The following is a 19,454-nucleotide window of genomic DNA, read 5'->3' as shown; positions in this document are numbered from 1 at the left end:
TCGTAGCTCGACATTAAGATACCCTAAGGTGCTAAGTTAATGTATAAATATATAGTTCAATACACATTTGAGTAAGCACTCCAAAGCTCTTTGGTCTAGCATTAACTGGTGTTCGACAGCTAGGTGTTAAATGAGCCAAAACTTAACATAATCACATGATATAATCGTTACAATATTCAAGAATATTTTACATCTAATATGCCCAAATATACTCCTTGAGCATAGTCTTGAATAAAGTAATAATTTAATTAGTTAAGCGAAAAATTAACAGAGTGTTCTGTCCCCAAAGTCAAATACCAGTTTCAACGTTTTCTATAGCTCCAATGATGATGCGAAATGTAAGAGTTAAATTAGTTTGAATCTTTAATTCAATTCACATGGAAATGCTAATGGACGCCATGATGCCACAGACACCACACCACACATTGGCAGCGTCAGGCTCTATTTGAATAACAATCTTAAGTATTCTTCAATTTATGTATCTGTTATCCGTATCTGGTGTATTACACATTTATAAACTATTTTGTATTCGTTAATTGATTGAAGATTGGAATGGGCAAATGTTTGTCTCGGGTAATTGAAAGGCAATTAAATTGATTAAAGTGCTGTGGCACTCCGTTGGGCATTGAATTATGCACTGAGAAAAGGCAGGAAAAGTAAAGCTTATTTACATTGAATGTTTGATTAAATTAGATGAATTTGTGGAGCATAAATTTGGTCAACATTTCCCTTGGAAATACCCTTAAAGGGGTTTTTGCTTTTACTTGTCTACATTTTGGTTCAATTGGCTGGCTTTTGTGTCGGTCCGGTCAATGGCCACAGGTTTGTTTTTGTGTGGCACATTTCTGCTATGAGTTTTCCCTCAATTTCCCCTGTATTATTCTTGGTCCTCACTCATTTCCCTTTGGGCCATGTCTATGCGTTGGACATTCATTGTTCGTTATTTGGGTTACCAAATTATGTGTCAATGATGGACACATTGTGTTGCCAAGGCAACTGGACCTTGCATATCATATCATATCAAATGCCATTCTATCTAATATCCTGTGTGTCTGCTTTTACGTCCAAAATGTCCAGTCTCCCATAATGGTAGTCTGTGTCCTAAATCTATGACCAATAGACAAAATTATTTGTATCTACTTTGCTGCCCTAAATTGGGTTGAACAACTTCTTGTTTAAGTAAAACTTTTGTGTCAACTTTTGCACTTGAATTTCTACTCGTTATTTTCTGAGAGTGTAAAATGTCTACGGACTGTCTTTGGCTAAAATAAATTAAAGATTTAATTACAAGTATTTAGCCAAGCAATTACCAAAGAGACAGAGAGAGGGAGAGGTACCCAGTGTCTGGCAGAGATAACACTTCTGATAGCTGGAATATCCATTAAAACTACACTAGTCACACATTCGTATTTGATCCAATATTAAATGGTAATTGCCACAAATGAAACTTTCACTTATCTTCTCATAATCAATGTTATTTTTCTGCTGTTCCTGCGGTAATCAGTAAGCAAATATCCACACATGATAAAAAATCAAAAACAGTTAACAACAGACACGCCCCAGACTCCCGGCCAGGCCTGAAAGTTTGCTGTTTTTTGCTATTCTTTTTTTTATTGATTAAGATTGTTGTGGGGCTGCACCTGAAATTTCGTGTATGGTGGGAGCCCCCACTCCGCGCATACGTCAGAAGTTCTTATAAGAAAAGATACGCGCCTGCCCCTCTTTGTATCTGTGTATCTGTGTTTGTGCGTGTGCTTTGGGGTTGGGGAATCAATGGGAGGAAGCCGGCACGAAAAGAAAACACAAATTAACAGGCAGTGGAGCTGCCATCAGTTGGTTGCGTGAGCTTTCATCGTGCGGTTCTCGTGGCTCGCGATCGAAACATTTTTGTTTATTCCAAAGAATATTCCCATTCAACATTCGACACTCGACATTGACTGCAATTTGCTCTTAAATTGATGATCAAATAAATTAACATAAAAGCATAAAAACATTGACAGTGGCGAAGCGCGAGTGAAAAAATAGTTTCATTAAAAAAACATTCGAAAGTGTGAACAAAAATATATAAATATAAAGAAACAATTTCTGTGCATTTTCGTTGGCTCTCCATTGTGACTGCTAAAAAATACAATACAACTAATTAAATTTGACAGACGGACAGATGAGGAGACCTTCCTGAAGAGCTGAAAGACTAAACCGGGCTGAAGAGAGCGCAGGAAATTACCAAATGAGAAATCCATTCATTAATTACAATAACATTTAAATCCAACGAAAAAGTAATTAATTTTTTGTCCACTCTGGTAAACAAAACAAGCTTATAGGAATGTAACGACTAAGAGATACTTTATATATTTATAAATCTCATTTAATGAGAGATGAAAGAAGGAGGAATCTGTGCTTGGTTTCCTGTTTTCCTTTTTGTATTATAATATTTATTATTTATATATTTATATTAATAATATTTAGTATGTGATTTTTACCCTTTTTTTGTGAATGTAAAATGAACTTTCGTGGCTCTTTAGTATATGAATTCTCCTACGCAAACCCTCGCAAACCACAAATACCCCGCACTTTTATACTTACTTTATGTGAATGAATTTTCACAAATGTCAATAAGCGCATTTTGATTACAATTAAGAGCATTAAAATGCAACACAATAAGCATAGTAAATACTTTCAGTAATTATTATGGTGGGGGCCAGTCACTCGGTCATTCATTTTCCATTTGCATAAATAAACGCATACAAATCGATTAAAATTGTGCAATTTAAAGTTCATTTCGGTGAAGTTTAATAATTAATGGTGTGTTATCATGTGGGTTGGACAGTGTAGCGGTTCGTAGATTGTTCCCCTTTAGAACATTAAGTATTTTGTGTTGTGTTTACTTGCGATGGCCAAATATTTGCATAGCGAATGTTTCCAGTGGGGCTTTTGCTTCTGCCACTTACCTGTAAATAAAAAGGCGAATTAAATTAAGTTGTTTAAACATTACCGTTCAATTCAAACAACAACATAAAGGAGGAAATGCTAATTGGGACAAGAGTTACATGGAAGGGAGAAGCAACGTGGATTTTCCAATCTTGACAATCCTTTCGTAAATGCTTTGCTTGAAGCATCCCAAAAGCCAGCTACAAGCATCTCAAAAGCCAGCTCAAAGTATCTCAAGAGTATCTCTGAGTATCTCAGTATCTCAGAGCCAACTCAGAAGCACGCAAAAGACAGGCACAGGCAGTAGCTTATTCGATTCCCCGTTGCAGGTAGCTTTTCCGTTTCAATCTTTTTTTCTGAAATTTTTCCACTCTTTGCCATGCACCCACCCACCTTCATTTATGGTACATGTTACTTGGAATTGTTTCTAGGTACTGCGTGCCCAAACAAGACCAATAACAAGAGAATTTCAATTAGAGTTGTTTTCTGGGTGTTATTGCAGGTGCGACAAGGCTCCCCCAAGTTGGGTAAATTTCCCCAAAGACAAAAGCAGAAAATAATAAACAGAATAACCACCTTGAAGGCTGCCTCAAGCCACTGCCTTCTGGCGCTGCCTCCTGCCACCACAAACCCAAGGAAGGGTATGCATAATACACAAATATATTCTTTTTTTCCACACAAAGTCTTTGGGGAAGCAGCAAAAGCAGAACGAGAAAGCTTTTCCCCATAGTTAGGTTTATATATAGTTCTAGCATTAATAACACTTATTAGGGTTCGTCACAGCTTGTGTTTACTGTAAGTCTCCCCTTTTAAATATTTAAATAAAAGTCCAAAGCACGCAAAGTGTACACGCATTGAAATGGATTTTTCATGTCAAGGTTTTCCATTACCTCCAGCTCAGAGTTGGCTTGGGTTTTCTTTTGCTCGAATATCGAGGTGTCCTTTCTCTAACCTTTGGCTGTGGCTTTTTTGTCTGGTAATTTAATAGGTATAAAACCGCTAATTTCTAACCAACCGAAATTATGTGGATAATGATGTTCCCTCAATCAAGTGGTTTTTGATTAAATACACTCGCATTTGCACGCATTTTCCAGAACAGTCAGCAACACAAATTTCCCTGTCCTATCGCATAACAGAATTAATTACAATTATCCGTCATGGCTTGAAGGTTGGAAAAGGAAATTTTACACCCTCTTTTGCTACATAATTTATGTTGCTCTTTCGGCCCAAAAATTCCAAAGCTCTTGGCTTAAATTTATTTCAATTTTCACAGGTAATGTTAATGTGGGCTTCCGAAATTAAGAAATTCTGGCTGGAAAAATCTTCACGGAAGGTAACTTTTATTTCTATACAATGCCTGTGTCTTTTGCCTTTGATGTGCATGTTTTTTCCTCGTTTTTCTCTTGCCTTTGTTCCAATATTTCGATATCGTTATTGTTTGGCAAGGAAAACCCCTTGACTTTGTATTTGTTCTCTTATTTGCCCCTGCACCTGCACTGGTGCTCTCTGTACGTGGCTTCTGATGCGCTTATTTGTACCTTTGTGGATGGAAATGTTGAGCAACGACGTTCGCTTTCGGGCTTTGTTGTTCCACCGTTAGAGGGACAACAGCAGCACCAGCAACTGCTCCTTCGCCGTCATTGTTCCCCTAAGAAAAAGGCCAAGGAACAGCTGGAATTTGAAATGGCAAATGGCATTTGCCTTGAATGCTTTCGCAAAAATTAGCTTCAACTTCAAACTAAATCGAAGGCGTGAGAGGGGACGGTCTTATGGCTCGACTTGAGATTGTTTTTTCGCGGGTCGCTGAACGCTGGCTCAAGATGTTTTTTGGGTAATTACTGGGGAATTTTCTCTCAAGGATGTGTGTCGATTTATTGCAAAGTGTAAAGAACTTTCAAGGAGTGAAAACTGTAAAGGTTCATTGGCTTTGTTGAGGAGCCGTCAAGAATTTCCGTTTGGAAACATTTTTCAAGGGTTTTCAAACTGTTTAAATGAGTTTAAAGCGCAGCCAAATTTAAGGAATTTAGGGATCCAGTATCTCTCTCACAACGAGACTAATAGGAGTTAAGTTGTGGTCAATTCCCTGAACAAGCGAGTGACGAGAGGTCAGGAATGAAAGGTAAGAGGAGTGGCAAATAGAGGATATGGAAAAACGGAGCTATGTCCATTTATAGGGCATGAGATCACCGACCTATTACTGGAATGTACTGGGCGCCTGTTGCCTAGCAAGCATGCTGGCTGAAGGGAAGTGGAAACGACACGTGCTGTATGAGTTCCGAGTTCCTTAAATAGGTTTAACCGGTTGAAGTGATATGGGAAGTTATAAACAGCAGGTAGGGGTCCTCCTGAGGGGACTGTAACAATGGAACTGGGCAGGCACCGAAAATTCTCATCAGTGCGCAGAAACAATGGAGCTCGGCTGGCAGCGAAACGCCTGGAAATGGCAGCCAACTGTGAGGCTTCGGAATGCCGCTTATAAGCGTAAATTAGGTGGAGCAGCAGAGAGCTTCCTTGCAATACAACAATTCTCTAAATTTTGACATTTTTAGTGCTTTTTCTCTAGCAACTTTTCTGCATGTCTTTCACCATAAAATGTTCTTCTAATTTTCCCCCCCTGACAATTTTCTACAACAGTCTTCCTTCCAGTCTTCCGTTTAGCATGTTTTCTCAATGTCACATTTACCATATACTGCTGATGCCTGATGCCATCACGAACTCAGTCACCGCCTGGTGTTGACTTCTATTGAAAAATTGTGTCATTTTTTGTGTTGTATTTTTACGCTTTTCTCGCAGAGATAGAGTTGGCCAGCCACCAGCCACCCCTCCACGCTCATAAAGAAAAGTCCAAGCAGTGGCATGTAAATTGTAGAAGCCATTGAAGAAGTTAGCGAAAAGCCAAGAAAAGCTCAATGGGGAGAACCAAGTCAAAAGAGCAGGGTGGACAAAAAAAAATAGCAGTTATTTTGCAAATCTTTAGACATTTTTCTCCACAAATAGAAAGTTACTCCCTCTGACAACTGACTGACCATTTCAAATCTATTTTTAGTTGCGCATGGAAATGCTTATAAATTTAAGTGAGGGCGACAAACTTTTGCTTTAATTCCTTCCAGATAGATTTTTCTAGTTATGAAAAGAAAAAGCCAACATTTGTAATTAATTCAACGACAAATGTTGACACTTTTTCTGGAAACTCAGTGAGTTTCTAAGAGTATTTGCCAGCATTTTCCTTAACAACAAATCACACACCTGAGTGTGCACATTTATTCCGGTAAATGAATCCATTAATCAAATTGAATCATTTATCTTCAATTATTGACAGTTTTAATTGTTCTATTGTCATAATTGCAACGTTAAATATTTATGCCGGGTGAGCCCCAGATGACCCTGCCATCTGCCTCCATCAGTTGGTATCATGTTGACTTTGACAGTGAGTGAGAGGCATTCGTTGAGGCATTCCATAAATATTCATGGGATTCGTCGGAACAACAATTAGTTTCCATTGAATATTTGATACTATTTCAGCCACAAAACGTATCTGTTCTTGGCAGACAGACCTCTTGGATTGTCAGATTATGCGGCTACCTGACAAATTTATATTTCTTTAGTGTCCTTTGTGCACATGTCACTGGGGTGTGATTTTTTTTTGCATTTAAATCTGCTGATTAACTTGATTTAGGTCTGTCATTGGCATTGCAATGGGTGTCTGTCTGCTCTGCCTGCCCTTATGTTTGCTCCTGCGACTGTTACTCTGTCTGCTCCTCTGAGGCATACAAGTGCCTTGAACTGCACTTCAATTGCTTCAGCAAGTGCCTAGCGATGCAAATAATATATCGATCGGTCTATATGCAAATCTCAAGCCCAAAGGCACTCCCATCACCGCTCTCTCTCGCTGGTATGAAGATATTAATTTGCTGTTAAGAATAACTTGAGAATTTATTTTTTTGTTTAGATGATTTGCTGGAACTTTAATTGCATATTCCAGCAGCAGCATATGTGTGGCGGCGGCTGGCTGGCTGATTGGCATTTTTATATACTTTTTGAAATGATTTTGCCACACTTGGAATTTATTTCATTTCAAATACATCAAATGCCAGTCAAAAAAGGAGGTACAATCTGCAGGGGGAAGGTGGCACAATCTGTGGGAGCAAGCAACAAAATCTCTTATGAGTATGAGCCATGTCAGGAATGTCTGCAGCAGCCCTCATGCTGGCATTCAAATGAAATCAATTTTTACAAGCACAAAATATGTTTCAATCTAATCATCAGCCCACTCAACAGAAACACAACAGGAGCACCTTTTTGCACCTGTCCACGTGGGCAAAAACCAAATTATACCTTGGAGACTGCCCAAATCGAATCTTCAGCTAGGAATTCGTATCGCAATCGTTGAAGGACCAAAGCTGGGGAGATAGACTCGTTGATACCTACACCTGCGTAGCCCCAAAATGGGAGCTCTCTCTTGATGCCAGTTTAGGTTGCTGACACTTTTAGTTATCATCGCAAGTGTACTCTATTTAAGGCAGTTTTTGGGTGAGATATTTGGAAGGGTCTGCCTGTGATGGTAAACCATTTATACTTCCTAATAAACTCACATAATATGGTTCCTTCATCGAGGTATTTTCGGTTTCCATTTGTTCTTATACATTCTTTGATTAAACTTTTTACAAATTTGGTTGGAAAAAACCCTTTTTTACAAGGGGTTTTACGCATTTTAATGTTCCCAGAGGGTGAGAATGGTGTTGGAAAGGCTGGAAAACGTAGTTTCAGAGTGTGAAAATGTGGTTTGAGAATTTGGCAAACGTGATCTGCTTAGTAAAATCGAAAAAAATAAAAACCCAGAAGGGATAACCCACATGCCACTTAATGTATGCCAAATACATCATAGAACATCTTTAGATGGGAGTTTAGACGACATCCTCAAAGGATTTGGCGGGGTCAATGAGCTGTAAGATGTCTCCACTCAATGCTGATTTATGATCTCTAGGGAATTCCATTGCTGACAGCAATCAAAAAAGCGTACACATTTAAGATTATCTGCTTTCAATTTCCGCCACACCTTTCACACACAACATTTGCTTACATCAAGTGGAAACCCGAAAAACGTATCAGTTGTGACATTTTTGCTGAAAACGTAATTTAATTCCCATTCAAAGAGTACTTCCGTGGGTGCAAATGAAAGCCTGAACACTCACGGCAGGAAAATTACAGATTCCAGGTGTCGGAAAGCGTTTAAATCTGATGAAATGCAAAGCCGACAGATAAACTGACAGTGGAGGGAAACAACTGAGAGATAAAAGCCAGCACACTTTACTAGGAATTTCTCCTACGCCTGGTGAGGGGTTTCCCCAATGGAAAAACAATATATTTTTCTTGGAGAAAACACTCTTTTAATTGGTTATTACTTTCTTCTCTCTGTGTTTCTCACTCTCTGACTAATTTTTCACTTAGCTTCATCAGCATAAACTTTGCTGCATCAAAATGGAAATGAGCATCATAAATTTATAGGGCAAAAATGCTTCATATTTTCATATTCTCCTTACATTATTTTGTTTGCCTTTTTGTTGGGGAACGGCGCTTGCAACCTGTTCGACGTTGAACAAGTTTGAAGTGCAACTTGTTGTGTTTTGAACTTGACGGCCCCACTCGAGTGGCACGACTTGAGTTTTTCCCTCGATTCTCCTTAACAATTCCTTCGGCTCGGCGCTCGCATGCACCTCGTGTGTGTCGTTCGTTTTTTGGGGGGTTCAACAGTTGTGCGCCGAGACAACTCCTGCCAAAAACAGTTGATAAAGGATACTCGCACAGCAAGGACTACATTAGGGAGCAACGCTGCTCGTCCAACGGAAAGTGAAATCTTGAAAAAGCGGCAAAAGTGAAAGTCTGAAATTGAGTCGAAAGTCGGGAGGAGCAAGGTGAAAGTCTGAAGGAGCAAAGCGAAAGTCTGGAGAAGCAAGGCGAAAGTCTTGAGTGCGAGAAAAGTGTTAAATTCAAATAGATTCGAGATAATTCAGTGTTGGCCCCAAGGGGTCGGTGTTCTAGCAATTAACTAAAACTCCAATGAGTGTGAAATAAGGGTTTTCGTTTAAGCAGCAAAATCCTTATTAGAAAGTGCGTGTGTTTCCTTCCTCATCGTTGGGGAATATCCTCTGTGATTACAGCACAATACAGCACCTACGGGTAACATTCACATTCATTACAATTACATTAATACCACAATTGTTGCCAAAAAATCGACTTAATGCCCTGCTTTTGTTTCCGTGTTTGCCCTTTTCATTTTCCTTCCTTTATCCATTTTCATGGTGTTTTTTTATTGGATTAGAATTGGGATTAAAGATGGTCTCGTGCTGTGTTGATAGCGAATAAAAACATAACATCAATGGCTTAAGAACTAGGAACTATTAATGCAAAGGGAAGGCATGAAAGGGCCTTTGGGATGGAAGCTTGAGAAGCTGTGAAAAATACAGAAAATGTGGATTAAGTGGATAAGCCAGAAGCGAAGAAAAGTTCAATATTTGCGTCTAGACAACTTATGAACTATTAATGCAGAGGGTAGGCTTGGAAGGGACTTTCGGATGGAAGCTTGAGAAGCTGTGAAAAATACAGAAAATGTGGAGTAAGTGGATAAACCAGAAGCGAAGAAAAAGTTCAATATTTGCGTCTAGACAACATATGAAAGTTAAGAACTTGTTACTGAAAGTGAATTACAATTAAAGTCCATGCCATGTAAAGTAATGTAATTAAAGTAATGCCATGAAAAGAGAGGAGAAATGTCCGTAGCAAATAAGAATTAAAATGCAACTCCGAGTTCTACAACTTAAAAAACGACAAGAAAAAACAAATAACTCTCAAACTGCTGTAAAATTTAATCTGTTTAAGATCTAAAAGTGAGAGATTTCACAGAAAAAATGACAGAAATAGGTCCGGGACTGCCTACTCTATTTTCTGCGGAATACATTACAAATACAGTGGCAACTGGTAAGAGATTCTTGTGAATCGAATTGCTTGAATGTTTTAGCATTTCTCCATTCAGGAAATGTCGGTTTTACGTCAAGGAACGTCAGGAAACAATTGTAAATATCTTAGGAAAAACCGAAACCTTACGTTAAGGAGACACGTGTCTGCAAAATCTAGGGATTCTTTTCCAGAAAATCAATCCTCTGCTCTGCTCTGGTTTGAAATAATGCAATTAACAAAACTGATTAAGACTTCACGCCTTGCTAATTTCCTGGGAAAGACCTGTCTACACCCACGTCTAAATCAACCCAGAAATTGGCTTGTGCAAATTATTATTACCACAAATTGACAGGATGTTATCCCAAAAGACAGCGGAAACTGTCAAAATGAAGTGCGGTCATAATGGGAGACTGTTAACTAGTCCCTTTTGATGGATAATTTTTGTGGGAAAATTGCAGAAGGGCAGAAGGCAGAAAGGAGCCTTAAAAAGAAAGCTGTGCTGCATTCTGCGCAAACATTTTTCAAGGTAGATTGGTCGTCGCCCACCTTCCTCCAACATCTGGGTCTGCGGTTGGTGGTAAGCATCATATCGTAGCAATTGGCATAAATTAGCCAGCCCTGTTGGACATTACACTTTACACTTATACATTTTGAATGAAATTTTCCAAGCTCCTTTACTGATTTTACTTTTCCCCAAAAAATGTTTCTCCACTGCTGAGGAGTCTTCTTCTCTGTCACTAATTTTCCTCCTCTTCTGCTGCTCTTTGCGGTGTAAAATACTCAAGAGGACAGAAATTGTATAATAATTGAAAGAGGGACAGGCAGGAGACAATCTCGCGGGAATTTTAAGTGGTTCAAACAAGAAGCTGGACCCAAAAAAGGGGTTCACAAAAACCAGTGGAACGAAATTGAGTTAAAAGACAACAGAAATGGCAATCGAAAGGAAAGGAAAACCCAATGTCAAGGGCAAACAATTAAGAAATGTCGAGAAACTAGAAACTAGATAAAGTAAACTTAAATGAAGAGTGGAATTCTGTGTTTCCTTGACCTACAGTTTTTGCGGAACCAGCAGCATTGGCAGGAATTCTACAGTCTTTTAAGTGCTCTCCTAATGAGAAATAAATGACTAAAGATTTGATCTTGACTAATTCAAACCCCAATCCCGTATCGTTTCTGATGGAAATGTCTAATTTATACCCAAAGCATTGCCTATAAACATTTTCTAATTACAATTAAAGCCCAAAAACAAAGTGATTATTTATTTAAATATAGACAGAGACTCCCTCCGGCACCCATTCTCTGTGGCCCCAAAAGACCTATCAAAGAGCAGAAAGCATAACAATCGACTGATTCTAGGTGGTACCCCGACATGTCGTTGGAAGCTTAGGCTTAGTCCAGAGTCCATTGGCATTGTAAACAAAGAAAATCCTGTGAGACACGCTTAATTCTTAACCTTCCCAAATTCCCATAACAACTGCCCCTTTATTTTTCATTATATTTTCTGCCTTTTGTATTGTTACTTTTTGCAAAGGGAAGTAGAAGGTTGCCAGTCTAAGCCTTGCCACATAATGTCTCTCTTGATACCAGCTTATGTGTCGTGTGTCTTATTTAAAAAGAAGAAGAAAAAAACCATCCACAAGAGAGACATTTCCATATCACAACTGTCCCCCCAGATGGCCCTTTGGCACAGGTTTCCCAATCTAATATGAAAATTTCACTTTGATGTACGATCTAATAGGATACACTTTTAATATCATTCGGCTGCTTGAGCATCCATCAAATCCTATTCACATTTTTCAATTTTTTGTGCGATTCAATGCGAAGAAGGAGGGAGGAGGAGCAGGAGAAGGACCTTCTCCTGTGCAAAGTGAAGTCAAGAGTGTGTGAATTTCACAAATTAATTGTTGACATGAGTCCTGTTTCGGTTTTTTTTGTACTCAAGTGATTTTAATTGGGACGAAAAAAAATACTTGAAGACACACCTTTAAATGAACCTCAAGTTAACCATTGAAAATGTAAGGAAAACCAAACATCAAAACATCAAGGCATCATCAAACAAAAGAACAAGAGGATTTTCGTTGAAGTTAATTAGAAAATCTGGCCCCCAGACTAATTGCATTTTCTGAGTGGCAGATTGCCGCCGCTTTATGTTATGTTATGCCACTTTTTCATAGTGTGCGGAGTGGAGGCGCTAATACCACGCCACACTGTGGTCGGAGCCATTTACGTTTTTCACGCTGATGCAACGCCAAAAACAGAATTAGTTAGTGGCTGAGGTGGCAGAAACACGCCACGCGACGACACACACAGCCCTGTCCTACTCGTAGTTTTTTACAGTGGAGAGGAGAGTTTCCGTCTGCAGCGTATCGGATTAGGTCCTAAGCTGGCATATTATCTTCTCCAGCAACGGTTGAGCTACGGCAATGGTTCTAATTTTAGGATTTGGCTGGCTTTTTGGGGATTCGCATTTCGGGAGGGTAGAACATGGCAAAAGGCAATTCTAAGGAAAACTTCTAACAAGGGGTCATCATTTCAGTGAAAATATCACCACATATGTTAGAATTGCACCGACAGGAGGAAACAGGAGCACAATTTACGCATGGCTCTTATTAAATGTGGTACATACGGCATTAGAGTGGTGCCTAAAAAATATATAAAGAGAGAGTGGAGTAAGGAAACTAAAGGAAGGAATGTAATTTGATTTGTGGAATTAGTTGGAAAGAAAGAATATTTAAAAGAGTGTAATTGAGCCGCTAATTTGTTATAATTTAAACCACATCTGGTATGGTTTCTCACACTCAAACAAACAAGGTTTCACCTACAACAATTCTGAATCGAATATACATAAAAGAGCCATTTAGTTGCCCAATTAATTAACAAGTCTATCAACCATGATGTTGACTCTTTAGTGAATAAATTAACAAGTCGCCCCGGTACAATGTTAACCAAGCCACTTATCAGTGGCCCATAAAACTCAAAACTTTAGCTGAGAGCCTAATTTTTAGGGCCACTCTAAGAATAAAACGAAACAGCTTTGGCGTCATTTTTACACAAGAAACCCACACGAATGTGCCAGGTGGTGGGTGAGAGGGATTCTGCATTTTCTTAATTATAGAATGCAAACCGTTCACATACTGAAAGCTGGCAGGTGAATCTACCAGAACCATTACTCATTCACGCCCCACTCTGCGCTTGAAAAATGTGTTGGAATGTGCCAGAGGTGGCTTGAGGTAGCTTTTGTTTGCCATTTTCCGCTGTTTCACATCAAAAAAATAGTTCGAAACATTGAATTAATGGCTTTTCATTTAATTTGCCTTGTAAATTGATTGGTTTTCCTTGCGACTTTGGCAGGTTGCAGCATTGATGATGATGATGAGACATCCATAAAATGCATTCCACATCATAAATAATCCCCAAAGCTAAACGCCAGCAACAAAGTTGAGGAAGTTAAAGCTGAGGAAAGTTATTTTCTGAGGAAATAATAAAAATACAAAACAAACACAGAGTTTCATGGCCATGGAACTAATAGAGCAAGAGCCACGCCTGGACTTTCTGCCAGGTGCCGAGGAGGAGGCAGAGTTTGGTAAGTAACTAAATAAGTATATACCCCCATTAGTCCCTTAGGCCACCCCCGTGACATAAAGTTTCGCATCAATCAAAAACATTGGCATGTTTAGCTGCTGTTTGGACAATTCCCGCCCCGGCCCTTTGGCCATATTTCTTTGATCTTGCATTATTCATGGACTGAGGCAGGAAACTTTTCCGATTTAATCGAATGAATTTCAGATGAGTGAAAGGTGACTAAAGTTAATCAAAAAAAAAACTCTGTAGATGATATACGAGTAATATTGTGTACCAGAAATTCAATTTCCTCTAGTGTAAACCGCTTCTGCGCTGACAGAATGACTGACAGATGACACTTTCATTAATCCGGACACACCAACATATTTGGGGGACAATTTTCTTACAACTATTTCTCATCTTCTCTTTCCACATTTTTCTTCTTTGTATTTGCAGAACGTTTGTATGCCGCACCCGCAGAAATTGTGGCACTGCTGTCCATCTTTTATGGCGGCATCAGCATTGTGGCTGTCATCGGGAATACCCTGGTCATCTGGGTGGTGGCAACCACGAGACAAATGCGTACCGTAACGAACATGTACATTGCAAATTTGGCCTTTGCCGATGTGATAATAGGACTCTTTTGCATACCATTTCAGGTGAGTGGATGGGCCTGCGGCGGCGTGTGCATTCGTTTATTGTTTTTACTGGCAATTAACTATATTTCGTTTCGGGGGCCAACGTTGGATTTCGAACTTGAATGATTTTTAATGCCCACCAGACTGACACTCGCTTGTTGGTCATAAATCACACAAGCAAATGACATTAGCCTGAACAGACAGACAGGTGGACTGTCACTAGCACAGCATAGCCACAGGGAGGCTGGCATAATCGTGCATCAATTTAATTTCCGTTCATGTTTGGAATTAGAAAGGCGCCTCTTCCGATCCCATTTCACGACCCAACTAACTACATATGATAATGGAATATTACCTAGTAGTTCAAATTTTAATGAGATTTTTCGGTGTATGTGCTAATGGGATTAGTATTCAACAAATGGAAGTGCGTATAGAAAGCAAATTAAATTTGTTGAATATGCGAAAACTCTTTTCTCTGTGTGGTTAGACAATGCCAATTATCTAGGGTTATGTAAACACGGAGTATTTATCTATAGATTGTGTGTGGGCTTTTCTTTGTTTGTATGAAATGTTAAATAACTCGACCCAATAGCCGGAAAAGATGCAGGCAGCTTATGCTATGTTCGAAGTAAATTAATTTCATGCAAATAAATGCAAAAAGTAATTGCATCTTTTATATACGAATTCATGAAGAATATTTACTATTTACTTACGATTCAAAGCACTTTGTCAAGGCCAAAAATGAATTGTATTTTCAATTGAAAATGAATAAAGCCATAAAGAAAAGAAGGTTTAAGGATTAAGTTAACAGAAAATAATCCTCAATGGGTGAACAAATAATTTAAAATCGATTCCTCACAACGCCCATACTTTTTGTGTTGCCCCGCTTGACGTTTCCGTACATTTTTCGCAAATAATTTCCATTAATTTGGCAAACAAACGCCAGCACGTTAGCCGTCAATAAGGTCATCGAAATGATTGCAATTTCTGCTGGGACACAACAAGGACACGGGCGCGTGGCTGAAATATCCTGGCTACCACTCGCACAGAGTGTGGTACACACAAATAAGGGCGGCAGCAGACATTTTGGGACAATTGTCGAGAGAGCGAGAGAGGGGGTTTGACTGGACGAACATTTTCTGTCTGGACTTAATCATCCGGAATCAACCCACTCACTGCTCTACTTTCATTACAGTTTCAGGCGGCTCTTTTGCAGAGCTGGAATCTGCCTTGGTTCATGTGCAGCTTCTGTCCGTTCGTTCAAGCGTTGAGCGTCAATGTTTCGGTGTTTACATTGACGGCAATTGCCATAGATCGGCATCGTGCCATCATTAATCCACTTAGGTAAGTCTGACCATAATATTTTTTGGTGGAGAACACTGAAATTGGTTCCATGTTGTGCTTGCAGGGCACGTCCTACGAAGTTTATATCAAAGTTCATAATTGCTGGAATTTGGATGCTAGCTGTGCTCTTTGCCGTGCCCTTTGCCATAGCCTTTCGTGTGGAGGAGTTAACCGAAAGGTTTCGTGGTGAGTCCCACACAATTTGTAATCATAATCATTCTTATCACATCTTTGGGTTAGAAAACAATGAGACCTACAATGTGACACGAAATTTTTGCATGAACAAGAATCTATCGGATGACCAGTTGCAAACCTTTCGATACTCGCTGGTATTTGTGCAGTATCTGGTTCCATTTTGTGTCATCAGCTTCGTCTACATTCAAATGGCAGTCAGATTGTGGGGCACAAGAGCTCCGGGCAATGCACAGGACTCACGGGACATAACGCTGCTCAAAAACAAGAAGAAGGTAAGGACTCTAATTTCCTTTTCAATCTGCCACACCCACACACACACCCACACCCACACCACTCTCACCACGCTCTCTGTGTATTGCAGGTCATCAAAATGCTGATTATTGTCGTGATTATCTTTGGTCTGTGCTGGTTGCCATTGCAGCTGTATAATATTCTGTACGTGACGATACCGGAAATCAACGACTACCATTTCATTAGCATCGTTTGGTTCTGCTGCGATTGGCTGGCAATGAGCAATAGCTGCTACAATCCCTTTATTTACGGCATCTACAATGTGAGTCCCTGAGTTGTGATACATTTGCCTGATTTGCATTTGCATTTGCCTGTGTTTGCTCAGTGATTTGGCCACTGGGGCCGTGTTTATGATGGGCAAACACGAGGGAATATACCCGAAAGTGGAACTAAAAATGGAAAATGGAAAAGTGGAGGGTTAGACAATCTTTTACAATGATGTGGGTCTGTCAAAAATCAGACCAACCTTTCGGCAGCATGCCTAAAAAAATCATTTCAAAATCGAGTTTTCTCAGCGCCAAATTGGAATTAAAAGAACGAATTTAATCGAATAAATGAGCTTCTTCGCAATTTCCCCAATTAAAGCTTATCTTAATCACATTCCGCATTCAAACTAATGAAAGTTCATTTCAAATTCAATTCCTTGCCAACTTCAAAATCAATTTCCCTTTGACATTTGATTTATTTTTGTTTGTTGCCTGATTTATTCGCATTTTGGAGCTTTGGAGTGGAACATAAAAATACTTTGTCAAAGTTAATTAAAGCCACGTTCCACTGTAGCCCATAAACAAGGACCTACAGTCCGTGTAAGCCGCAGACAGGAATGTGACAGACCGACCGCAGAAATCCACAAAAATCGTAGGACTTAGCGGGGAACCAGCAGCCGTAAAACGGAAAAATACGAATGGAAAATACGAACCTTACGGCAGTTTGCTCTGACACTTAAATTGTCTGTGAAAGATAGATTGAGAGCTGAATCTACGAAAGGCTCGTAAACTTTTCCCCCGTACTGCAAACTTTTGTCAACAAATATTCTATTCTTACTGCCAGCCAAAAGACAAATGGAGTGGAGAGCATTTGCGGGCTGAGGCAGGGGCTGGAGGCTCGGCTCTTTGCCAGCCACCATTCATTAGCCAAAGAGACTGATACGGCTTGTGGGGGTGGGGGAATGGGGAGGCTGATTTCCGTTTTCTAATAAACAAAAAACTTTGATTTCCTATTTGCAGGAGAAGTTCAAGCGGGAATTCAATAAACGATTCGCTGCGTGCTTCTGCAAGTTCCAGACGAGTCTCGACGCCCACGAGAGGACCTTCTCGATGCACACTCGTGCCAGCTCCATCAGATCCACCTATGCCAACTCCTCTATGCGCATACGCAGCAATCTGTTTGGCGGTGTTCCCGGTCGTGGTGGCGGTTCCGTCAATAATGGCATCAAAAATTCTTTGCATTTACCACGAAACGGGGTCCAAGGCAGCGGCAACAACGTGAGCCTCCTCTGCAGCCAGAACAACAACGGAGGAGCTGCGGGAGGACACCATCATCTTCAGCATCATCAGAGTGTGGTTACCTTTGCTGGTCCGTCGGTTCATGGTGCTCCAGGGACAAGTATAAGCTCCATGCCGCCATGGCGACGAAACAACTTCAAGCCTTTGCATCCGAATGTTATCGAGTGCGAGGATGACATGGCGCTCATGGAGCTGCCATCGAACACGCCACCCAGCGAGTAGCTAAGCGGCAAAGTGGGCTCCAAGGAGGACTGCAGGACCAGGTGCATTTGTGAGCAGGTAATTGGCAGTCAAACTGAATGCGATGGCTCCTGCATTCTCAGCGAGGTGTCCCGTGTCCACTTGCCCAAGAGTGAGGCTCTATGGAATCAGCATTAAGATGCTCCCTAAGATTGGTGATGGAAAGATATTGGTATCTGTGATTTTTGTCTTAATGAATTGTGATTGCGCATCCACTGGATAAATGGAGATGGCTCGAAGCGGATTTGTATCGATTGTGAGAGAGTGTGGGCGGGCCCCTGTACAGTATTATAACTCGACAACTACAGATACAATTTACGTTCCTTCAATTACAAAACAAACATAAATACATGTGTAAACTTTGCTTAAAAAAAACAAGAAACTATGGTTTAAAACATTAAAGCTTTCACCAAATCAAATTTGAAAATGAAATACGTACCAACTAATTAAAACAGAGCTCGCAAATAAGCCTAATCATGAAACTATAACAACTAAAGGAACGATAAGGTTTTTTTCGGGAGTGCTTTTTTAGTTGCGAGCTCTGATAATCACCTTAAATCAATTAAGTAGCATTTAAATTAAATTATTGAAATCCGAATATATATGTATGTTGTATGTATCCCAATGTCTGTATATGTATGTCTGTATTTGTGTACAATATTTGTCATTAAACCAAACAGCAAAAAAGAAAGGCTAATTAATGTAATTATTCTCGTATTAAATTACCAAACTGAAAAACGAATAAACATTTCAAGTCATTAAGCAAAACCCAAAAGAGCGCAAAAAATGGGGGGATGGGAATGTTAATTACGAATTATTACGCGATTATAATTATTATTTTAACTGTTGCTGTTGCAGCGGCCATTAATTGTTGAAATGAAACACACAAATGGCCGGCTGCTTCCGCTCCATCGACAGCTAGTTTCCTGCATTTTTATGGCTTGCTAGAATCTATCCTTTAAGAAACGGTACTTTTCCACATCGAAACTTAAGGCGAAAGCTCTTTCGACTCGAAATATATTTATGTAAAGCTTTTCGGTGGCACCACAAAAGATTTCCAGTTTAGTGGAGACTCGAACCGGATGCCGCGCGGCCACTTTAAAGCTCAAGATGCTTGAAATGCAAGCTTTGTTTAACCCTTAGAAGGTGTCGAGCTCATAGATTACCTTGGGGTTTAGGTTCTGCTGAGGTTTAAGGCTTTGGCGGAAGGTGAAATATGTCTTAAGGGAAGCTTTTTGCGGGAGGAAGCTTAGTTGAAAGGTGCAGTTTTGAAGGAAAGCCCAAAGACTGTTCAATATTTGTAGACAGTCTTTAGACTTTGAAGCTTTGAATATGTGCAGAGCTGGAATACATCAAGTTACAGGTCTAGTAAACAGCTAACAAGGCCAGAGATTAGAGTTATTACATTTTATGTAAAATATTACAAAATGATGTATAAGCTAAAAAGGATTTTGGATTCCATGTATAAATTTCCATAATACTTGATATGTGAAGATAGAAGATAAACCCTCAATTAATCACACAATTATCATTGGAACGAAACAACTCAATGTGATTTCGTGGATATATATATTTATAGAAATTTTCATAGACTTTAAATGGAATGGTTCTCTCCATAAAAGAAAATGTAAAGTAAAGATAAATATCTCCTGGTAATATCCAACATATTCTTCACGAATTTATGCCATAATCAAAAGATAAGATCTCAGCTTGAAACCCTTGCAATAAATCATACAAAAATGGCTCGCGTTTAGGCCGCTATTCAACCTAAAGAGTTTCCATTGTTTTGGTATTGATT

At 39.6% G+C, this 19,454-nt stretch overlaps 1 protein-coding gene across 1 annotated transcript; it reads left to right on the top strand.

Annotated features, from left to right (window-relative positions):
- The first annotated feature begins 2,152 nt into the window (after positions 1-2,152).
- Positions 2,153-18,369, top strand: LOC117579963 (RYamide receptor). Its single transcript, XM_034266138.1, has 7 exons — positions 2,153-2,276; positions 13,234-13,465; positions 13,900-14,102; positions 15,277-15,425; positions 15,490-15,892; positions 15,982-16,173; positions 17,138-18,369. The coding sequence occupies exons 2-7, from the start codon at positions 13,393-13,395 to the stop codon at positions 17,636-17,638; spliced, it is 1,521 nt and encodes a 506-aa protein (XP_034122029.1). The 5' UTR covers positions 2,153-2,276; positions 13,234-13,392; the 3' UTR covers positions 17,639-18,369.
- Positions 18,370-19,454: the final 1,085 nt, after the last annotated feature.

This window comes from Drosophila guanche, unplaced genomic scaffold (assembly GCF_900245975.1).
Source record: "Drosophila guanche unplaced genomic scaffold, DGUA_6, whole genome shotgun sequence".
Classification (NCBI taxonomy): domain Eukaryota; kingdom Metazoa; phylum Arthropoda; class Insecta; order Diptera; family Drosophilidae; genus Drosophila; species Drosophila guanche.
This window is presented reverse-complemented; position numbering and strand designations above follow the sequence as displayed.